The sequence below is a fragment of the Aphelocoma coerulescens genome, chromosome 27 (genome assembly GCF_041296385.1).
Source record: "Aphelocoma coerulescens isolate FSJ_1873_10779 chromosome 27, UR_Acoe_1.0, whole genome shotgun sequence".
Classification (NCBI taxonomy): Eukaryota; Metazoa; Chordata; class Aves; order Passeriformes; family Corvidae; genus Aphelocoma; species Aphelocoma coerulescens.
In genome coordinates this window covers 2,770,319-2,791,207 of record NC_091040.1, presented here as the reverse complement: position 1 = coordinate 2,791,207, position 20,889 = coordinate 2,770,319, and the positions used below count along the sequence as shown (strand labels likewise).

The window sequence follows — 20,889 nt, the reverse complement described above, 5'->3', positions numbered from 1 at the left end:
TGTCTGAGTCCATACTTCTGAAATTAAAGCAGAGTGATTAGGTGGTGCTTTCACCACCCATTTTCAGGACAAAAAAAAATTACTCCAAAGAACAAAGAACAACTATTAAAATGAGTCTCTCTCACTAAGTAGCCAGCAACAAACTATCTCCAACAAAATCTAACTCACAGCCACCCACCCAAAATTGCAGTGGAGGCTTGGTGTGAATCAGCATGCAAACACAGTACCTGGGGGGAGGGCCGTCCCAAGCCCCAAAAGAAATTCCCCTTAGCACATCACTTTCGGCATGAGCACTGTGGCTGGCAAACCCCATGGGAAGCTGGACTGCCTGGCAGGTGACACCCACCCAGGCAGGTATAAATAGCCACCAGCGAGGACGGCCCGCTGCACTTTGCTTTCCTGTATCTTGCTGTGCAGAGCTTTGCATCTGGGGCTGGATATCTGATCCCTTCACCATGAGCTGCAGCATCAAGAGAACATCCAGCACCTCGTACAGGAGCGGAGGAGGAGGTGGAGGCGCCTGTGGTGGCAGCAGCGGCCGCAGCTCCTCCGTGTCCTGCCGGCGCTACGCCTCTTCCGTGATCGGCGGGGGCAGCTACGGTGGGGCAGCCTGCGGGGGCTACGGGGGCAGCCTGAGCATGGGCAGCCTTGCTGGGGGCTTTGGCGGGGGCTTTGCGGGGAGCTGCGGCCCCGGGGGAGACCTGCTGCTGAGCGGCAATGAGAAGGTCACCATGCAGAACCTCAACGACCGCCTGGCGGCTTACCTGGACAAGGTGCGAAGGCTGGAGGAAGAGAACGCTCAGCTTGAGCACCACATCCGGGAGTGGTACAGGAAACAAGCTCCCAGTGTTTCCAAGGACTACAGCTCCTACTACCAGACCATCGAACAACTCCAAAATCAGGTAGGATCATCCTGGTACATGTGCCTCCATCTCCCACATGCTCTTCTCTCCTCTAAGGCCTTCCTCTTTCCTCTTTGCTCCTTCCTCCTCCCTCCATCCTCAGCACTGGGCTCTACCGCCCACGGGACCGCTGTGCTGGTGGTACCGCAGGCACAAACCTGCTGAGCCGCACCTCCCATCCCCTGGGTGAGCAAACCCTCACAGCAGCCCACAGGCAACAGGGACGTGCTCCGGGCACACAGCCCGAGGCACCAGGAGCCCCACCAGCCACAGACATGCTGGCTCACAGAATGTACATCCCACATTGTGCAGGTGGCTCCAAACCCGCCATGTGAGGTTCACAGTGCTTCCCTCTGCTCCCACCCAGTCCAGCTGGATGGAGTGCAAAGCCAAAGCACCGGGATGGCAGGATCTGAGCTCCCTTTGTCCCTGCACACTCCTACAGACACCAGGGGGAACGACCAAGGTCTTCCCTTACAATCAACTTTTTTCCTAATGAAATGACTTACGGCATCAGGGGCAAAGCCCACACTGCTTCCTACACGCAGAGTGCAGAACCCACATGGGTTGGCCATTTCCCAACATAAATGTTCTTCTGTTCTTTCCCCCACCAGTATACTCTTTCATCAAAATCTTTGGAAAGCCAAAACATTGCAGACACCAGTCCTTGTGGCATGGCAATTCAACAACTTTCTGTGGCCCCTGCACTACTCCATAAAACAATTCCAAGACCAACAGTAACACTCTAGCAAAGCTTTGTGTCTTCTTTCTGCTTGTCCTGGAAATCTAGAACACAACAAGACTCCTCTCCACCTTCCCTTTTGCAGATCATTTCTGCCACTGTGGACAATAACAGAATGCTTCTGGACATTGATAACAGCAAGATGACTGCTGATGACTTCCGAATGAAGTGAGTACCTCCCTGTGAACCTTGCCTCTTTCTGTCATTAATTTTATGAGACTCATGAATGCAGGTGGATGATGCCCTGTCTGAAGTGGTATGATCAAGCCTACGCAGTGTAATGAAATGAATGTGCAATGCTTTGCTTTCCTTTGGTACAGGTATGAGAATGAGCTGGTCATCCGTCAGACCGTGGAGGCTGACATCAATGGCCTTAGAAACATCCTGGATGGTCTCACTACCACTCGGTCTTCACTGGAATCTGAGCTGGAGTCTTTGAAGGATGAGCTGATTGCTCTGAAGAGAAACCATGAGGAGGTACAATAGCATTGTATTGTTATTATAGATAGCACAGTCAAAGACATAATCTGTTGATTCTTCACGGTTCCCACCTTCACATATCAAGTCAATTCCACCTTATGCCATGCGATTATCGCTCCTTTGTACCTTGGTACTGATTTGCCCACAGTCCCCAGCACAACAAATGACCTGTGGGTGCTCTTGTGTCTTTCCCTCGACTCCCCGCAGGAAATGAGGCAGCTCCAGTCCCAAACTGGTGGCGATGTGAGCGTGGAGGTCAATGCTGCCCCTGGAGAGGACTTGACAAAGACCCTGAATGACCTGAGAAATGAATACGAGGAGATCATTGCAAGGAACCGCAAGGAGGTGGAGCAGTGGTATGAGGTGAAGGTACGTGGCAATGCCCAGAGTGGAGTCTCCTTTGGTGGGACAGCTCAGACACCCTGGGACCGGCACTGGCTGAAAGCGAGAGGCTCCCTGGAGACTTGAGTTCTCATTCAGCAAATCTGCTCCCCTGTGGCTCAGAAGGTGTCTCTGGCGTTTGACTCCACAGATCCAAGAAGTCAATCAGCAGGTCACTTCCAGCAGCCAGGACATCCAGACCAGCAGCCACCAGCTCACCGAGCTGAGGCGCGAGATGCAGAACCTGGAGATTGAACTGCAGGCGCAGCTCAGCACGGTACGTGGGCAGGATCTGCGGGCCCTTCCCTCCTTGGCACGGGCAGGGAGCTGTAGAACTCTGCTCCTCAACTCCTGTGTTTGCCTTTCCAGAAAAGCTCTCTGGAAAACTCCCTGGCAGAAACTGAGTCTCGCTATGGCCGCATGCTGCAACAAATCCAGGGGCAGATCAACTGTGTTGAGGAGGAGCTGGCCAGCATCCGCTGTGAGGTGGAGAGTCAGAGCCAGGAGTACAAGATGCTCCTGGGCATCAAGATGCGCCTGGAGCAGGAGATCCAGCAGTACCGGGCACTGCTGCAGGAGGGGCAGCAGGATCTTGTGTACGTTCTCTGTTTGCAAATAAGGGCACAAATTCTATCACAACGTTTTCTCTCTTCGCACTCATGGAAGACAGAGCAGAATATTTTATTTGTCTGTAGCTGAAATCTAAATTCAGCAGCTTTTTTTCACGGCAGCTGTATTGAAATGTGTCTATCAGAAACTTCATAAGCACATCAAACACCAAGGGAAACACAAAGGAGATCGTTACTGTCAGGTTTTGAGTTAATCAGTTCCTCTTGACCTGTTTGTGTGCAGTGAATTCCATGAGAGGAATCACTGTGCCAAACCAAACTGTAATGAAATTCCTTCTGTCAGTAGAGGAACAAGCACAAACTGGACTGTGAGAGTACAAGAATTATACTGCAACAGTCTCTTGCTGTCTCTGCTTTTGCAATTTTCTAGGAAAATACATCTGGAGGGAATGAAATGAAAAACTATATATAAAAATATATTTGCAAGATCCAGGAAAAGCTGCGCTGTTACTTGCACTGCACATGATGTCACTATGTATTTATTGTTCCCTTCATTAAAACTCCTTTCATTTCACAGATCATCTCAAGGAGCTCTCCAAGGAGGAGGAATGTCCTCCCACTCTTATTCTTCTAGTTCCTACTGTCATGGTCAATCTAGTGACAAGGCAGGTAAGAAACATCTTCCAAAGAGGATCCAAACTTACAGCTTTCACATTTTGTGTTTCATCCCTTTTCCTGTTCACACCAACCTTGTGCTATGGCTTCCAAATCTGCAATTGCAGCAGGGATTAAACCACTCACAATCAAAGCTCTTCATTTCTAGGTGGTTTGGCTCCAGTTCCAGAGACAGATTAAGCTCCTTTCCCATGCTTTTGCTAACAAATGGGTATTTAAATAGTGGATGAGTCTGAAGTGTCAGCGCTGCAAAGAGACACTTGGTTTCCCTATTGGAGCAATGGTTTCTTCTTTCTTTCCACAGGGCAGTCAAGAGTGTGCTAAGATACCACCGACTTGTTGGTCTTCCCTGATCCAATCAGTGCCATGGGAGCAGTCCGGCCCACAACGTGGTAACACAAAGCCCACAGGCGCTGTGATGTACCCCACGCACAGATTGCTCTCCAAATGCTTTTCCTAAAGTTATCTACTTCTCCCTTCTCATGCTGTCCATCACTGTGATCACTGTGCTTACACACAGGTCTCTGCAGTGCACTTGGTACTCTACTGCACAACAATTCCTCAAATAAAGCTTTACATTTCTGCAATGCAAAGAAAACTCTGTGTCCAGCAGTCTATTTGGTATATTAATATTGTATTTACATTTAAGTGTAGCAAGTGAGATACACAAAGAAATTAAGGTTGTGTGAATTATTTAATATGGTTCCAAAGTAATACGGGAATCCTAAATCTTATGATGACTGGATAAAATCCTGGAGATGAATAAATACATCCACATTAAACTCAAGGGTGACACCTATGGGGAAGAGAAAGGGATGGGGGAACCCCTTTTTCATAGCATATGTTGCAAGGGATGTGCAAATAGTTGATTTGCTAATTCAGCAGCTGAAGTGAAAAATCAGGATTAATTAACCTCAAAATTTCATGAAAATTTTGTCAAATCAAAACCACTTTCCTTTGAGTCACTGAGTGAGAAATCAGTCCTATCCAGGCAGCCCTTTCCCAGCTTCCGGATGAGAGCACTGTCTAATCGTGTTCAATTAAAGCAAAGGGTTAGATCAGGAAATGAGTGAGGAGTATGAAAGTTCTACTAACCCAACATTCAGTTGTTGGGATTATTCCTCCTGCCATGTCAGAAAATCTGAGCTCGGGTCTTTTATCTGATAGTTCCAAATGGAGGAGTGTGTTCCCTTATTCCATAGGGTCATTCCCAGCTCCATGCTGTCAGAGCTCTGGCTGGAGAATGGCATGGTGCAGGCAAGGTTCAAGCTTTGTTACTAAACCTGCCCCACTTCATGTACCACGCTCACCTTACTTGGGCTCAACAGAGGAAGAAAAAGGGTGAAATATCTCAGCCATTTCAAACTTACAAATCTGCATTTAAGTGTTTGGTTTGCAAGGCTGAGGAAGCTGCTGAACAGGGTCAGCCACATAGCAGGGGAGTGACTCCACTGCCGCCCTGTCCCATACCCTGGGTGGGTCTCACAGGCTTCATTGTTCCCTGAACACCTCCTGAATCACAGACATTTCTTATTCTGTCACACAGCTTTACACTTACACTGCTTGGCAAAGAGAGTCAGGACAGGTAAAACATCATCGTTTTGGATAACAAGGTATTATTTTAAAAGACATCAGACTGTTCCATGTTACAATCCAAGCTGAATTCTCAGCACAGCAGGAAAGAGATGAGTCAGAGAAACTACTTCCCTGGGAAACAAAGGTTTGTAAAGTCAAAGCAGAACTGCATCTCCTTGGAGTCACAACAGGACTCTTCTGCTCTGTGCAAGTAACAGAGACTGCTCTGCCTTATGCTGCCTTTTACTCCTCTCTCTTATCAACCAGGGCTGACTATCCCAACCCCCCTCAGCACTAGCCAGCTATAACGGACTTTGGGATCAAATACCTTCTTTAGGCACAGTTTAACTAGGAAGAATGTCTGTAATCCCAGAAAGGAGCCATTTGTGCTCTTTGTCTGTTGGGAACATTCTCAAATATCCATCCCTTCTGCTCTCTTTTAAGTGGGACATGTTTGCAGTGCCAGCATGAGGGAATGCTGTGGTTGAGCCTCATCCTGCTCCAGTGGCGTGCCCACAGCTCTGAACGAGGGACAAGATTTATCTGTGGGCGACAGACAGACAGTGTGTCTGCCCATTTGGGTCGACTCTCTGGCATCCTCTGATGGCAATTCAGGAAATATCAATTAGGATTTGTGACACAAACTGCTCAAAACACTCTCAAAATTAAATTAAAGCCTCAGGCTTGGGACATGGTTCGTACAAGGAAAGAACAGCTTCAGTAATACAAAAATCGGCACGTTTTTCTTTTTATTTCATGCCTCGGATTCGATGGCTGTGCTAGCAGCCGGGCCTGCAGGGGGCGCTCTGTGCTGCTCCCGCTTCCCAGGGCCCCAAATCCCGTGGATTCTGGCTCAATTCTGGAAATTAATCCTCTCTAACTGGATAATACAACATTTTCAGGAGGTTTGATGAAGATAAGAGGGGGAAATGGCTGTATGGAGAGAAATTCAAGACAAGAAGCAGAATTCAGTGAACTGAGTTTTCTGAGGGACTTCACTCTGGATCAGGACTGCAGGATTTAGACCCACAGGAAATGCTTCCATTTGAAAGGCAGCTGTCGGGTATGGACAGGTATGGCAGCCCACCGCTACTCCTGGTGCCTTTGTGCACAGTCCTGCCAGGCTCTGGCACTCCTGGCTAGAAGGAAATGGAACCACAGAGGTGACAAGGTAGATTTCCCTGTCGGCCCACCACTGACTCAAGGAATGAGAAAAGAAACTCTGACTCACTGTGCCTATAACAAAAAGCGAGAGGAAAGGAAGCGGCTCCTATCATATTTCTGACATTTACCAGCCCACCATAACCATGAAAAATAGCAGCAGCCAAGTTAAACAAGTATGAGAATTCATGCAGGAAAATCCTTTCTCTCTGTAACAATTTCTGTTAGCTTTCGCATCATATATAACACTTTGGAGTGCTAATCCCAACCAACTTTGGAATTTCTTTAAGTATTTGCTGCCGTATCCCTGGAAATGCTCATGGCCTGGTTGGAGGGGCTTGGATCAACCTGTTCTAGTGGAAGGCGTCCCTGCCTGTGGCAGAGGGTGGAACTGGATGAGCTTTCATGTCCCTTCCCACCCAAAGCATTCCATGATTGTATGATAAAGGACAAGTGACAGTGAACACGTAGTCTCAGGAGCACTGGAGCTGACTCTCAGAGCTGTTTTAGTACCGCCTAAAGAGAGGTTTCTGCACTCTGCAATTACTCCTAATAGCGCACTTTGGGAGCCCACGCTCCCGCGGCTCCGCCAAGCCTGGCTCCAGGGAACACCATTCCCTGGCACACACCTGTGCTCCCAGCCCTGGCAACCCGCACAGGGCTGGGATCAAAGGCACCCACAGCCTCAGTAATCAACATTTTCTGACAACATTCCCAATCTTAGTTCAGTTCTTTCCCACAACCTGATATCAGACTATCGAAAATCGTGGCTGTACCCAAACGTTCACGGCACTCACACACACACACAAAGATTTTAAACAAATACCAACAACTGCTTTCTGTCGAAAATGCTGTTGAAAGTTATGTCACCAGATTTTATCAGTTATTAAAGCTGAATCCATTAGGAAAGCGTGAAAAGGCACTCAGCAGGCTCTTCAGTCACTTGCTTTGCTGGCAGTGGGCTGCCAAAATACAGACAGTTGGCACAGACCTCTGTTTTTAATAAAAAGAAGATTTAAAGCTGAATATGGGTGTCAGAGTCTGATGGAAAATCCTGGGTTTTATGAAGGTAACAGCCAGGACTGCCCAGGAAGGGACTTACCTGGTACTCACAAAGATGGGGAAAACACTCCTTTTCGAAAGTGGCACAAACTGTTAGAGTGGTAAGAAATCCCCTTTTGGTCCCTTGAAGTTGTGTGACCAGCCAGGGCAGCCAGAACCAGGGCTCCAAAGGGGTTTCCATGGGCTGAGAGTTGCCATGAGAACCAAGTGTTTAAAACACCTCCCTGGCAGCAGCTCCACAAACCAGAGGCTACAGGGCTTGCCCTCATAGATGAACAGTTGTATTTTCTCACTGAGCCCAACCAGAGGTCTGCAGATTGCGAAAATTCCTGTCAAGAAAAACTGAAATCATCAGCAGGATCAGGAAAGCCCAAATCCAAGGATCCACCAGGAGGGTACTAAGCGAGCTCCTTGTTTTCTAATTAGATCCAGAACATGTGTTTAAGCCTTGCAGTAAAATCTCTGCCCTTACTGGAAGCTGTGGCTTACCCCTATGATCAGAATATACTTTTATAAAATTAGAAAGGGAAATAATACTCTATAAGTCTATATATACAAATATGTTCATGTAAATATATGAGCACATAGATAAAAATAATAGACATACAAATGTTTTACAGACAGGAACAGAATAAAACAGCTCAGCTCTGCGCTATGAACCCCATCTACTCTGTGTCTCTCCCAAGTCTAGGATTTATTTTTGAGTAGGAATTTTCCATGTGGCGTATGAGAAGATCCCTGTGGATAGCCCCAGGCCTCCTCCCTCAGCGTGAATCCTGGCAGCGTGCAGAGGCCATGGCAAGTGTCCAACAGCCACTGCTCCCCCGAGCCCGGGACAGGTTCAGTCCCTTGGGGTTTGGCAGAGGCCCCTGCACTGCCTTTGCTGCTGCCTGCAGAAACCTGACTTTTGGAACATATCCTCCTGTCAGTTTGTCATGTTTGACTCTCAAATAATAGTTTCCAGCCCAATCATACCTTGCTGAGATTTACCAGCCAGATAACAGGTTAAAGGAAGTGTGAAAGTACATCCAGTGAGTTGACTTGCACTCCCTAGGGCTTGGTGCCCCAACCAAGCCTTCCTTCCCACACAATCTTTAATCCCATGATAAGAAAATCTGGTTTGTTTTCCTGTCTTAGGTACTTTATTCCCTGATTTGCCTTATCATAAGAGCTCTGGAATGATAGAGGAGTGAGGAGTTTAAAGCTAGTTCTGTTTCTAGGGAAACAGGGACAACAATAAGGAATTTCCACACCACAGCCAGTTTCAAGGATTTGCGAAGTATTTACACTGCTCCCAGTTATTGAAGTGCTTGAGCTCTTCAGGAGGATCTTTTATGTATTTTCCTCATACCAATCTATTCAAGTGTTTCATAAATGGCAATCATTGAGAAATTAAATTCTGTGCCCCAATAGCACTGCAGCAGCCTGGGCAGGAATCATTCCAGTTCAGCTCAAATCATTGATCCATCGTTTCTGTCCTGCCACGAGCAAACCAGAGCCCTGGACAGAAATGTCTTGTCCTGTGTCTCACTCTCACAATTTCTGTTAACACAACAGAACACAATGTCTGTTACACAACCTTATTTCTCACCTCTTTCAGTGCAGGAATGATGCATTCCCTTCATCACAATGCCTCTACTTTGCAAAAACAGCCATTTTGAGCAAATTCCCAGTGCTGCTCTGCTCTTCCCTACCCTCTTCTCCAGCCACTCACAGCTGTGTGTGCATGTGCTGGGACCTGCCTCTTTAGCACAGCAACATTCTTGTCTCACAATCTGTTGGCACATTCAGAAAATACATGGCAATGCCAGGTTTGTGAGGATTAAAAAAAAAAAAAAAGATTTATGATGGGCTGTAAAAACCAGACAGCTGAGAATTGTATGCTGGGCAAACCTTAACTGCAGTTTACCTTGCTACCAGCTGCAGATCAGAGCTTGTGGTCACTGGTTCTTCCCACAAATAAGTTTAAACAAAAAATAGAAAATTTTGTGCTGGAATTAAAGAGCTGCAAATGTTTCATGCCTCTGATCTTTAAAAGGGGAGAAAAACATCCTAAGCTGTGATCATAAGAGGGCCTGTGACATGATCAGTTGGGAGGGTGGACAAAGTTCAGATGAGCAAGAGAAGAGATGGAGACTAAAAATGTGCACATGAAAAAGCAGCACATTTTCACTGATGGAAGCAAAGGCAGAAAGGAAGAATTACCAGAAGGAACAAACAGTTAACAATTTAAAAGGTAAATCCAGAACAATAAATTGGCTTTGCTCATTCATTCATAGATGCATCCATGGGACTGCAGGCACTAACAAAATTGGTTAAAATGTTCAGCAAGTTCATTTAAGTGTAATTGCATTAGCTATCCTTGGACACAAATTCAGCAGGATGTGAAAAGAGAGGAGGATATGCCAATGTCATCAAGGGCAAGAAAAAACGGTTTACAGGACAATTAATAAAACTACCCTGAAACAGTATGAAAGTTTTAAAGCAGCAGTGACTGGCAAGGCAGAGAAGATAAAGTTAAAGCAGAACCAGGTCTCAGACAGGAGCTTGGGCGTGACTGGATGACTTCACTTGAAAAAATGTGTCTCCCTTCCCCTCTGATAAGGCGAAGATAAAGGAAATTCCCTGTGCTGACCATTCCTTATTGGGGAAAAGCTGACCCTGCCATAAATTAGGTTTATTGTACTGGGAGAAAAAGAGACCTATGCTGAACGCTAATAGCACCTTCTTCAACTTGCCATATTAAAGGCTTTTCCAAGCATTTAAGTACACGTTCTCAGCTTAAGGGAGTCCCTACAAAAACAAACACATGCAGCCATTGAGGTAAAACAGAGATGGAAAGTTAAAAGACTTAGAATTAAGTTTTAGCAAAAATGCTGTGTGAGGGATTGATTTGGTACTAGAAGCTTATGATGTATTCGGTGTTATAAATGAGATTAATCCATCTGACAGTGTGTCCCAAGCCTTTCTTCTGACACTTCCAGCTGTACTTGCAAACTGACACTAAGAATTGCAGTTCATTCTTTGGGAGATTCTTCCCTGTAAGCACATGCAAACCCAACCTGCCTGCAGTACCTGAGCAATATTCTGACAGTTCAGTATATGGTGATTGCTGCTTTTACTAAAGAGGCTGCAGAGGGCATCCAGAAGCCTTCCAGATCCCAATTTTCATGACCTGAATCATAAAATATTATGCAGCATCACAGATGTGCATTTTATTTTGCAAAACCCAAAAATACACTGCATTGAGGTTCTGATATGGGAGTCCAGGGAATGCTGAAGGAGTACCTGGAGGGACAGATGTTCCTCTCTCCTTCAGCAGGAGATTGATCTCAAAAAGACCACACTGGTACTTATTCTCCAGTCAGCTTCTTGCTTTTCTGTTCAGTGAAGAAAGGTGCATGGACCAATGCTCTTTACGCTCTAACTATGGACTTCAATATTTAACAAAAATGTAACTGTTCTCCAATTGTTTTCTCTCAGTAACCTCCTGACACCACTATTTCAGCTGTTCGCAGCCCTTGGAGCAGTTACTGGCTGGGCAGGTTTGTCCCACCCAGGGTTGAACAGGACATTCAGGTCTCCTGGAGGAACAAGCGGCGTGTCTCTGGCAGCAGGAGTGTCCCTGGGCCTGCGAGGAAAGGCTGCACAGCGTTGCAGTGCAGGATGGAGTTGTGGAAGGCAGCAGTCTGTAAAGAGAGGAAAGAGCTGAAGTGTGGTACATATCCTGTGTGTACCCAGTGATATATTCTGCACCTGAGGCACTGCAGAATTCCTCCTTCTGATACGGCCTCCTCATTACCTGGTGATACAGGTGCCTTGGCTGGCCTCCCATTTGCTGTTTGCTCTTTCCCTCCCTGAATTTGCCCCGCAGTTTGACACCCCTGTACACAGGGAGTGCAGCTCTATTGTGTGGCCTGAAACACCTGGAGCATTTTTCACCGGTATAGAAAGGCCTGGCTGCTCCCAAGAGCTGCAAGTGCTGCCAGGCCAGAACTTTCTCTTTCTCCGAAACACTTCTGGGGAGTTGCAGAAGTTTGGAGGGAACGAGAAAGAAAGAGAATGGAAGGAAAGCTCTGAGTATCCCTTTGTGTGTTAGGGATGCTCAGGCAGGAGCGCACAGTAACAAAAGCTTTTGAAAATCCATCTTGGGTAACAGAGGACATTTTCATTACTCTCAAAGACAAAACTAAGTGATTCTGTTTCTTCTCTTTGCTTCTCTCCTTCAGTAGCAATCAAACGACTCAATGTGTAATCAGACACTTGTTTCTGCTCACTCCCCAGGTACTTAGGGATGTTGCTGCTGCTCTCCGCTACAGACGGCAGCCACGGCTGCTTCAGAAAGATTCTTGTGTCTGTAGAAAACCAGACTCAGACGCAGCACGTTCTCTATTAGCCCAAACGGAACTGAGAGCAAAGGCAGGAAGAGTGATAACTTCATTTCTGAAAGAAGACATTTTTGCAAGGGGAATGAGGGAAACAGAGGAGTTGGAATGTGTTTTGTGAAGGTCCACACACACTGTTCACCATTTGGGCTCCTTACAAGCTCTGTTATCAGGCTGAATCACTATTAAAACAAGTCTTTGTGTGACTCCGCTCTGGCCGCGTTGTTGGCCGTAGTGGGTGCGCTCCCAGCCCCTTTGTTCCCATGTAGGTAAACTCTAACCAGGCTTAGGAACGCTCCCCTCTGTAGGGAGACGCCTCCTCCAAATCCCACCTTCTGCTTCAAGCGGCAGCGGTCCGGGGGAGGGGATCGCGTCCCGCGTGTGGAGGGACTGGGGAAGGAATCAGCCCACTCCATAGCCACTGACCAATAAGGGGAACCGCCGTGTTGGCAGAAGGCTTAGGGCTGATAAATTCCATGGGTCTCAGATAACACATTCTGGAGACAACTCCCATTGTCACCGGCATAAAAGCGGTGGGGTGGGAGAGCAGGGCACTCTCCTGCCTCGGGATCTCGAGCCGCTGAGGTGCAGCTTAGTTTGGGTCCTTGCTCTTCCTCCCCATGGCCAGTTACAGCTTCAGGCAAACCAGCTCCTCCGTGGCGGGGGGGCCCGGCGCCTCCTCCCTCCGGTTCGGTGGCAGCTTCAGGGCCCCCAGCATCCACGGGGGATCTGGTGGCAGAGGTGTGTCCGTGTCCTCTGCCAGGTTTGTCTCCTCTGGCCTAGGAAGCGGCCTGGGGGGGGGCTATGGTGGAGGCAGCTTCAGCAGCAGCTTTAGCTATGGGGGTGGCCTGGGCGGCGATGGCCTCCTCTCGGGAAACGAAAAGGCAACCATGCAAAGCCTGAACGATCGCCTGGCCTCCTACCTGGAGAAAGTGCGTGCGCTGGAAGAGGCAAACTCTGACCTTGAAACCAAAATCCGAAACTGGTACCAAAAACAAGGACCAAGCCCAACTCGGGACTACAGTCCTTATTTCAAGACAATTGAGGACCTTCGAGACAAGGTAGGTGTTAATATTTATCAACAATCGTCTTAGATTTCCACTTACAAAGGAAGTATGAAAACCCAAAAAGTTCCTTAGGGAACCCCTAGAAAGCACTGCAGGTCATGAGAAGGAGAGGGAGATGTACATGCAAGGAATGGGTGGGGGGGATAAAGTCAATATCAATATTGAATTATCTACTTTTTTAAATGCTAGCCAAGAAAAGGTACAAACCAGTCAGTGTGGGATGCCTGAGTACTGAACTCTGATAATGTTTGCCTTTAACAAAGCATATGTTTATACACACGCATACACATATGACCAGTTAATGTATATATGACCATATATAAACTAATATATAATGAGAGCCAAGCAGTGACCGCAACCTGCCTGTCTCTGCAACCTCTCACCTGCCATAGAGATTGAAAACCCTCAGAGGCCCGGACACTGGTTCATTGCTTTAACAATGAAAATAAAAATGGGTTAAGAATAATTTCTTTTTTTACATTTCCCATACTTAACCTTGGAATCAAGTGAACTGAAACATTTGGCATAGGAAAAAAAGGGAACAGCAGACATGAAGTAATCAATCCCATATATAAATGCAGGATTTGCCCCAAGAGCCCATGGGTACCTGATAACAGATTGCTGAGGTGATACACACCCTGCATAACACGTAGCTGATTAACTATGTAAATAAATGAAAGAAAACTCGAGGTTTAGTTTTCCGAGTTCAGCCTGGAGTTCATGACCGCTCCCACGCAGGTTGCTTCTCCTTGCTGCAACCCACCCACATTTGCTCCCGATTTAAAATCTGAGCTCTGCTGACAGCAGAACTGGCAATGGGATTTTCTCCTTTTAATATTTTTTCCCTCCTTTCTTTCACTCTCTTTAGTTAGGGGAGGGAAAATGTTGTTCCAGCTGGTTTTGTGGGTGACCTTTTGAGTTTTAGAAGTGGCAGGCATAGTGGCAGGCATGCTTTCCAGGTAAAACTGAACAGAGATTCCTTCTAAATAAAATTTCCTTCGGAGGCTTTCATGATGCATTAAAAGAATGAATAAACACAATCCTGGGTATTCTAGGAAATAAAAATGTGATCAAAGATGGTATCTCAAAGTCCTCTCCCTCTCAGCCAGCACCTAGTTTTGTTTCTTTGTCTCACTGTGGAACTTCTACCTAAAGCCACCATACACCAGACACAAGGATATGCCCAAAACACAATCCTGGCAGAAGTATGTGACATGTTTGCTGTAGATCACTGATCCTTCCCTACACTTCTGTTTGCTGTAGCTACAGATGAAATAGACTCTTCACTCTTATCTGCAGAGCAGGGAAGCTGATAACAGTTGTTTCAGCCTCAGTAATGAGCTCTCATTGTTTGCAGATCCTTGATGCCACCATCGATAACGCCAGGATTGTGCTGCAGATTGACAATGCCAGGCTGGCTGCAGATGACTTCAAAACCAAGTGAGTAATTTCAGAGAGGGAAGAGATCTCATGAGTAGGCAAAAATCCTTGTTGAACCAAAGGGCAGTGAAACAGGAATGGAATGCCCCTAACACCCCTGTATGAACATTGGTTTGATCCTGTCCATGCAGTTCAACCCTTCATGTCTTTGCTAAGAGCACCATCTGCACCACTGAAAATTTTGCATAATGTGAAATATGTGGAGAAAGGTTTAATGCTTGATAACATTTGCTACACCATAAATCCTACAAACCCAGATACATTCATACTGTGTTTCTTGTGAGCTGGTTAATCAGTGAACCTGAATAGGTTCGTTTTGCTTTTTTAAGGTTTGAAACTGAGCAAGGTCTTCGCATGAGCGTGGAGGCCGACATCAATGGCCTGCGCCGGGTCCTGGATGAGCTGACCCTGTCCAGAGCTGACCTGGAGCTGCAGATTGAAGGATTAAAGGAGGAACTGGCCTACCTAAAGAAAAACCATGAGGAGGTAAATCCCAAGAAATATGTTTGAAAATGGCACTAGAGAAACAGCCTGTGGAGATGTGGAGTCCCTCAGGATTGCCCTGGGCTCCGCAACAGTGAGGAAAAGATTTTTATGTAGACTGAGATCCCTCCTGCCAGTATCTCAGGGTGTCAGTCAGCCTTAGCCCTTGAAGAAAGAACAGAAGGTTCATAATGTTTTCAGTTTACAGTTGTACCCTCTTTTGTCTCCTCTGCCACTCCCCACAGGAGCTGAGTGCCCTGAGAGGGCAAGTAGCTGGTCAAATCAGTGTTGAACTGGACTCTGCTCCAGGCATTGACCTGTCCAAGATCCTGGCAGATATGAGGGACCAGTATGAACACATGGCTGAGAAGAACAGGAAGGATGCTGAGGCCTGGTTCCACAGCAAGGTAAAACCTGTCCGTACCATACAAACACTAACCAAAAAATCCATGAAAGAAACAGCTATTAAAACACACAGAAAAATGCTGTGGCACCCTTACGTCCCCCAAATTTCTCACATAGTGTTTTCCCCGTCTCAGACCGAGGAGCTGAACCGTGAAGTCGCTGTTAACACCGAACAGCTGCAGAGCAGCAAGTCCGAGGTCACTGACCTGAGACGCACCCTGCAAGGGCTGGAGATCGAGCTGCAGTCCCAGCTCAGCATGGTACGTCAGAATTTGCACTGCCTGACCACCCCCCACTGGAAAGGACCAGTATTTCCCTCCCTACACAGAGCCCTGCACTAGCAGCAACTTCTCCTGTCTGTGGTTTCCCCTGACAGAAAGCGGCGCTGGAAGGCACCTTGGCCGACACGGAAGCGCGTTACGGGGCGCAGCTGGCACAGATCCAGGGGCTGGTTGGCAGCATTGAGGCACAGCTGGCTGAGCTCCGAGCTGACATGGAGCGCCAGAACACCGAATATAAGATCCTCATGGATATCAAGACTCGGCTGGAGCAAGAGATTGCTACATACCGACAGCTCCTGGAAGGCCAGGAGTCCCAGTAAGAACCTTTTTCTCAGCCTCATAAGTCTGACCATGCCATGGTGCTCATTTGCCACACCACCTTGGTAAACACAATTAAATACTCTTAGGGTTCTAGAATTTTTAACAAACTAATTTTTCTGGACCATGGTGGAGCCAGAAATGTTATAGTTGCCATTGACATGAAGTGAGACCTCAAAGAGTTTCTAAACAGGAAGGGGAACTGATAAGCAGCACAGTAGATTAATTGCAACTAATAGTTGAAGCGATCAGCTGCATCACAGTCAGGAACAGTGCAGTTAATAATGTTTTACAGAATATAAAAATTAATAATGAATTCCCATAAACTCCCTGTTACCAGGTAGAGAACTTTTACTCGACAGGAATCAGTGTGGGAGAAAATACTGGGAAGAGAAGTGAAGGCAGTCACTGAGTGACTCCCACATGGGAGCACAGCTTGATCTCATCTCACACAGCCTCAAGGAGGAAAAAAATGAGGCAGGGGTTGAAAGGTTTTGATTTCCTCTATTCCTTCTTCTTCATAATGTCTTTTCCCAGTGCACTTGTTTAAAAATGTATTTCCTACAACAACGCCCTCTCCTTCGCTGAGAAGGAGCGCAGGGAGATAGGCATCTCTTCCCTGACTGCACACAGAATGTACCTGATTGATAGACAATTTGCTTTCATCCATCCTCATCTCGTGCAGCACTTGATGTATTAACTCTCCTTTCAACTGTTCTCTTTGTTCCACAGGATGTTTGGCTCCCTTTCGGGAACTGCCGGTAAGAATCCTTTCTCTTTCAAGAGAAGTTTTATTTTCTAAAATGAAATACACATAACTCTGGTAGTTGTGTCTGTTCTAGAAACTGGGGTCTGCATGATTTGTCACAGAAAAAAATAATAAGTAACAAATTATGTCTCTGGTTAGAATGGAACAAATTTCAGCCATTAAAAGATGTAAGACATCAGAAAAACATCTCACACTTTGCTACAGTAAAGGCTAAGTAAAGCACAAAACACTTAATCATTTCCCCAGATGAAAGGACATGGGAATTGAAGTTTGGCCAGCTCGGGGGAATTGCAGGAACATGCCAGTAAAACCTGCCTTGAGCTGTTAGAGGTCAGCGGTGTCATAAAAGGGATGAGTCAAATCCAGGCGATGGAGAGAGAAAGTTCTGAGAGAAGGGAATGAGAGATGAGGCCCAAGCCAAGCTCAGTGCCCATCACAGAGTGGGCTGTGTGAGCTGGGCTTAAATAACTGCTGTTCTTTCTCTCCATGTTACTGCAGATAAAAGAGACAAGCTCGGAGATGGGAAACAGCACTGAAGGTCCTCCAAGGGTCATCTGCAAACAGAAAAAACAGACAGCACATGTGGATTGAGACAGAGAACTCACTCTGAACTGCTGGAAATGACTGTTAAAGCACAGAAGGTTCTTGGTTTACAAAGTTTAGGCAGATTCATTCACTTAGTGATGATTAGGATGCAAATTGGGTCAGCTTTGCAATTATTTCTATGTTTTGCATGTACTGAATTGCTGCATCTACTCAAATAAAGATGACATTCTTGCAATCTTCACTTCCTTGGAGTTACTGTGATATTTCACTGAAGTTTGGCTTTACTCAGGCAGGAATTAGTCAGCCAGCCTCCCCAAGAATGCTCACAGTGTGGGGAGCTTGTGCTCCATCCTGATTCTGGCTCCTGTTGCTGGCAGGAGCTTGGAATACAGAGGCAGCAGTATCCCCAGCCCCTCGGTGGGGGACACAAGAGTGGCCTGGGTTTCTCACTATGGCGGTGTGCTCTCTGCAGAGCAGGGTCAGTGGGATGGGAAGTGGTTCTGGAGAGCAGCAGGAGCTGGGAGATGTTTCATAGGGTAAAATACAAAGCTGTTAAACTGGCTCATAGGTAACTCCTACAGGAGCACACAGGGGTGAGTAGCAGTTGGGAGAATTCTTCACTTCCATTCCCTGTTCATGCAGAGCTTACAAACCTTTAGCACCAATTTCAGCCCCTTTACCTCTCATGCCATTAAAAGGATATTATCCTAGCTGAAATTCCAAGTGGAATCACTTTCAATTCCAACACCCAGAAATCAGTGATTTTATTTCCTACCATCCCTCTCCAAACTGACAGCCAAGGAAACTTCCCAGGGCTTGTGCTAAAAGCAAACCATGGCTCCAGCCCAACCAGCACCTTCCCAGCTCCTGCTGTTACCAGAGGCACAGTTTGCTCCACAGCCCAGGGAGAATGAAAATGGGGACATGCCCAGACAGAAAGTATCCCAACACTGCTCTCCCCCAAAGTGGATCAGTTTGCAGCCTGTGTTTCAGGGAGACATCATCAAATCCTTCAGCACTTCTCTCCTTGGCCCTGGGGAATGTCCATGATCCCTTGTTCACAACTAGATGTTCACAGCAGATTAATGGAGTGTTCACATGGCTTGGAGCACCCCAAGGCTCTGGACCTTCTCTCTCAAGGCGGGGCAGTCCTCTTCAATCCAAAGGTACTGGCACTTGGGTTTGGTTCAGCAGTGACTCAGGTGACAACGTGAGCTCTCACTACTGACACTGACAATCCCTGCTCAGCCTCTGAAGCATGGTGGCATTAAGCAGTGGTTTCACTGTGACAGGGAAAAACTGTGATAGCAGAGCAGAACAGTTAAAAAAAGTAAGACACAGAGAAAGGGACAAGATGGGGAGAACAGGGGGAAAGATGGGCGGAATCAAAGAGAACAGTGGCCTGAGAGGCACACGGGGTGCAGGGCATCCTTCAGGAGCTCACCCATTTCTGAGGGGTTCACTTCTGGAAGAGCCAGGAAAAGAAGCTCTTGGGCATTCGGTACAGGCAGTTGCTGAGTGCAGACACATTAACACATGCTTTGTACCAAACTTATTCCCTACAACACCAAGACCTGGAAACCTCCCTAGATGAAAGAACAAACAACTCCAAACCCCATTCCCTGAGAGCAAGTTCATGTGACAAAACCAGTCAGGGTGGGAGGCCACTGGTGCAGATTTCTGGTATTGTCCAGCTGCAATGTGCAAGTCTGACAAGAAATTCTCATGCTCTAAGAATGCAAGCTGAATAAAAAACCTGAATTCTTGTTTTTATGCCTTAGTTTTAATTTTATTTTATAATTTTATTTTATAATTTTATTTTATAAGTTTATTGATTTTCTCTTGTATCTGTAGGGCAAGGAAGGATTTCTGGTGAAATGTTTAATATAAATCACTCAGACACTATAATTTTAGAGCCTGGTTCAGAAAAAAAAAGTGTTTTCTAAAGGTATGTCATGTCTTCTCTGAGTGATGGTCTTATCACTCATAGAGTGATCACTGAGATGACAAACAAGCTGCTGCTTGACTGGAACTTGCTGTCCTGAGAGGAGGGGCTGGAGTGTGTCAGCTCCATTAATCCCACAGCAGAGGTAACAAAAGAGTTTGTGCAGCACAGACATGTCAGGGAATGTCTTCCAGGAAAGCTCTGTGGGAGATGACAAACCAAGGAGTTGAGGTACCACAGGTACAATGCTGAGACTGTGCAAAGGATGAGTCTGTGTGTTAAGACATTGGAAAAGGAATCTCCAAGCAAAGGTAGTGAGACCAGAATAAAAGCATAAGCTTGAAAAGGCTTTTTTTTTTAACTTCAGCAGGTGATTGGCTTCTATTTCCTTGTACAGCCTGTAAGGAGAAAATGTTGTAGAAATAATTGTCTAAATTATTTTATGGGGCATGGTCTGTATTGACTGCTTGATTTATTTTGTTTCCTAATGGTAAATATTCAACAGAAAGAAACAGCTTTTATCTGCTACCAGGTTTTTGTAAGCGTTCATCTGATACTGATCCAGCGTGACGCCTGGGGCATGTTAGAAAGCAGCAAGTGTGTTTCACCAGTGACCTTCCAAAGGAGTTATCAAGCCTGAGTGAAAGAAAACTGAACGAAAATTCCCCAAAGTTTCCTACTAAATTTTGTGGTGTTTTCTAGAAGCCCTTTTGCTAGTTTGCTGGTTTTTTAGGGTTTTTTTAATGGCACATGATTTGGTTATTGTGGCCCTCTCTGTTGAACAGCCCCTGGCAGTGCACACACCTCAGGGCATTGACATTACAGGGGTCTTTAAGACAATTTTTTATCTTCAGGAGGGCTTGTCTGAACTTGTTCTCTGAGCCACCAGCCCTCGGAGACACAGGGATCTGGCAAGGTGCACAGACCATTAATCTGCCCAGCAGCAAAACAGAAGGGCTGTGGCAAAGGGCCAGGTTCAGTTTGAAACACGTTTCCAGAGTGGTGAACACCCACCCTTGTGCTCTGCTCAGCCTGGAGTGAGTGGCCGTGCCCAGAGTCAGCCTGTAAGGGCACAGCTCAGCTGGACTCTGCCATTTCTTCCCTCCCAAGTGCACATCTCCAAGTGAAAAGGCTGCACATTCCCTGCGCCTGCATTAAGATCTCAACTGGAAATGTCAGAAATCCCCTTGGCTTATTCTAACGACTCCTGTGCGCCCTGGGTTAGCTGAAATCCCCATCCTGAGTTCTAAGCTCAGTTTCTGTACTGTCAAAACTGTGCTAAAAACAATGCTCTCCTTATGATGCTTTTAGCAAACATAGCAGTTTTCTTCTTTAAGCTTTATTTGAAGTCCCTGTGTTGTACAGAGAACAGGGTGCTCTGCAAACTCCCGGCAACTGCCACACTCCTCACACACCCCATCCCCAGCAGGGCACACAGGCAGCTCATGCTTCCTCACACACCTCCCATATCTGCCTTCCCATGGTTGTGCAGTGCAAGCAGGGCTGGAGGACTGAACTCCTGAATTTCACTGGCAACTTATTAGCTCTGTAATCTATTTCTGTTTCAGACTCCCCCTTTAAATGAAGGATTAAGGTGACCCCTCTAAGTGTTTCTCAAGCCTTATTTTTAAATATTACTCCATTTCCTAGTGCACAGTGGCATTAAACACATGTATTGCTATCAGAACAGTGTTACCTTAAAC

The 20,889-nt window shown here is 46.5% G+C and overlaps 2 protein-coding genes across 2 annotated transcripts; both read left to right on the top strand.

The window, feature by feature from the left end:
• The first annotated feature begins 455 nt into the window (after positions 1 to 455).
• On the top strand, positions 456 to 3,979 carry LOC138099176 (keratin, type I cytoskeletal 15-like). The gene is made up of 7 exons (XM_068996261.1): positions 456 to 902; positions 1,730 to 1,812; positions 1,965 to 2,121; positions 2,332 to 2,493; positions 2,657 to 2,782; positions 2,875 to 3,101; positions 3,652 to 3,979. The coding sequence occupies exons 1-7, from the start codon at positions 456 to 458 to the stop codon at positions 3,977 to 3,979; spliced, it is 1,530 nt and encodes a 509-aa protein (XP_068852362.1).
• Positions 3,980 to 12,418: 8,439 nt separating this feature from the next.
• Positions 12,419 to 17,482, top strand: LOC138099307 (keratin, type I cytoskeletal 19). Its single transcript, XM_068996475.1, has 8 exons — positions 12,419 to 12,993; positions 14,357 to 14,439; positions 14,769 to 14,925; positions 15,168 to 15,329; positions 15,462 to 15,587; positions 15,704 to 15,924; positions 16,659 to 16,687; positions 17,194 to 17,482. Exons 1-8 carry the CDS (start codon positions 12,553 to 12,555, stop codon positions 17,229 to 17,231), a joined length of 1,257 nt encoding a protein of 418 aa, XP_068852576.1. The 5' UTR covers positions 12,419 to 12,552; the 3' UTR covers positions 17,232 to 17,482.
• The last annotated feature ends 3,407 nt before the right edge of the window (positions 17,483 to 20,889 follow it).

What these genes read in the sequence shown, in the direction of transcription:
- LOC138099176 (XM_068996261.1), top strand. Translation starts at nt 456, where the DNA reads ATGAGCTGCAGCATCAAGAGAACATCCAGCACCTCGTACAGGAGCGGA. An exon ending in AGCAGTGGTATGAGGTGAAG is followed by an intron (nt 2,494 to 2,656) that starts GTACGTGGCAAT and finishes TTGACTCCACAG; the next exon opens with ATCCAAGAAGTCAATCAGCA. An exon ending in GAGGGGCAGCAGGATCTTGT is followed by an intron (nt 3,102 to 3,651) that starts GTACGTTCTCTG and finishes TTCATTTCACAG; the next exon opens with ATCATCTCAAGGAGCTCTCC.
- LOC138099307 (XM_068996475.1), top strand. Translation starts at nt 12,553, where the DNA reads ATGGCCAGTTACAGCTTCAGGCAAACCAGCTCCTCCGTGGCGGGGGGG. An exon ending in TAAAGAAAAACCATGAGGAG is followed by an intron (nt 14,926 to 15,167) that starts GTAAATCCCAAG and finishes CACTCCCCACAG; the next exon opens with GAGCTGAGTGCCCTGAGAGG. An exon ending in CTGGAAGGCCAGGAGTCCCA is followed by an intron (nt 15,925 to 16,658) that starts GTAAGAACCTTT and finishes TTTGTTCCACAG; the next exon opens with GATGTTTGGCTCCCTTTCGG.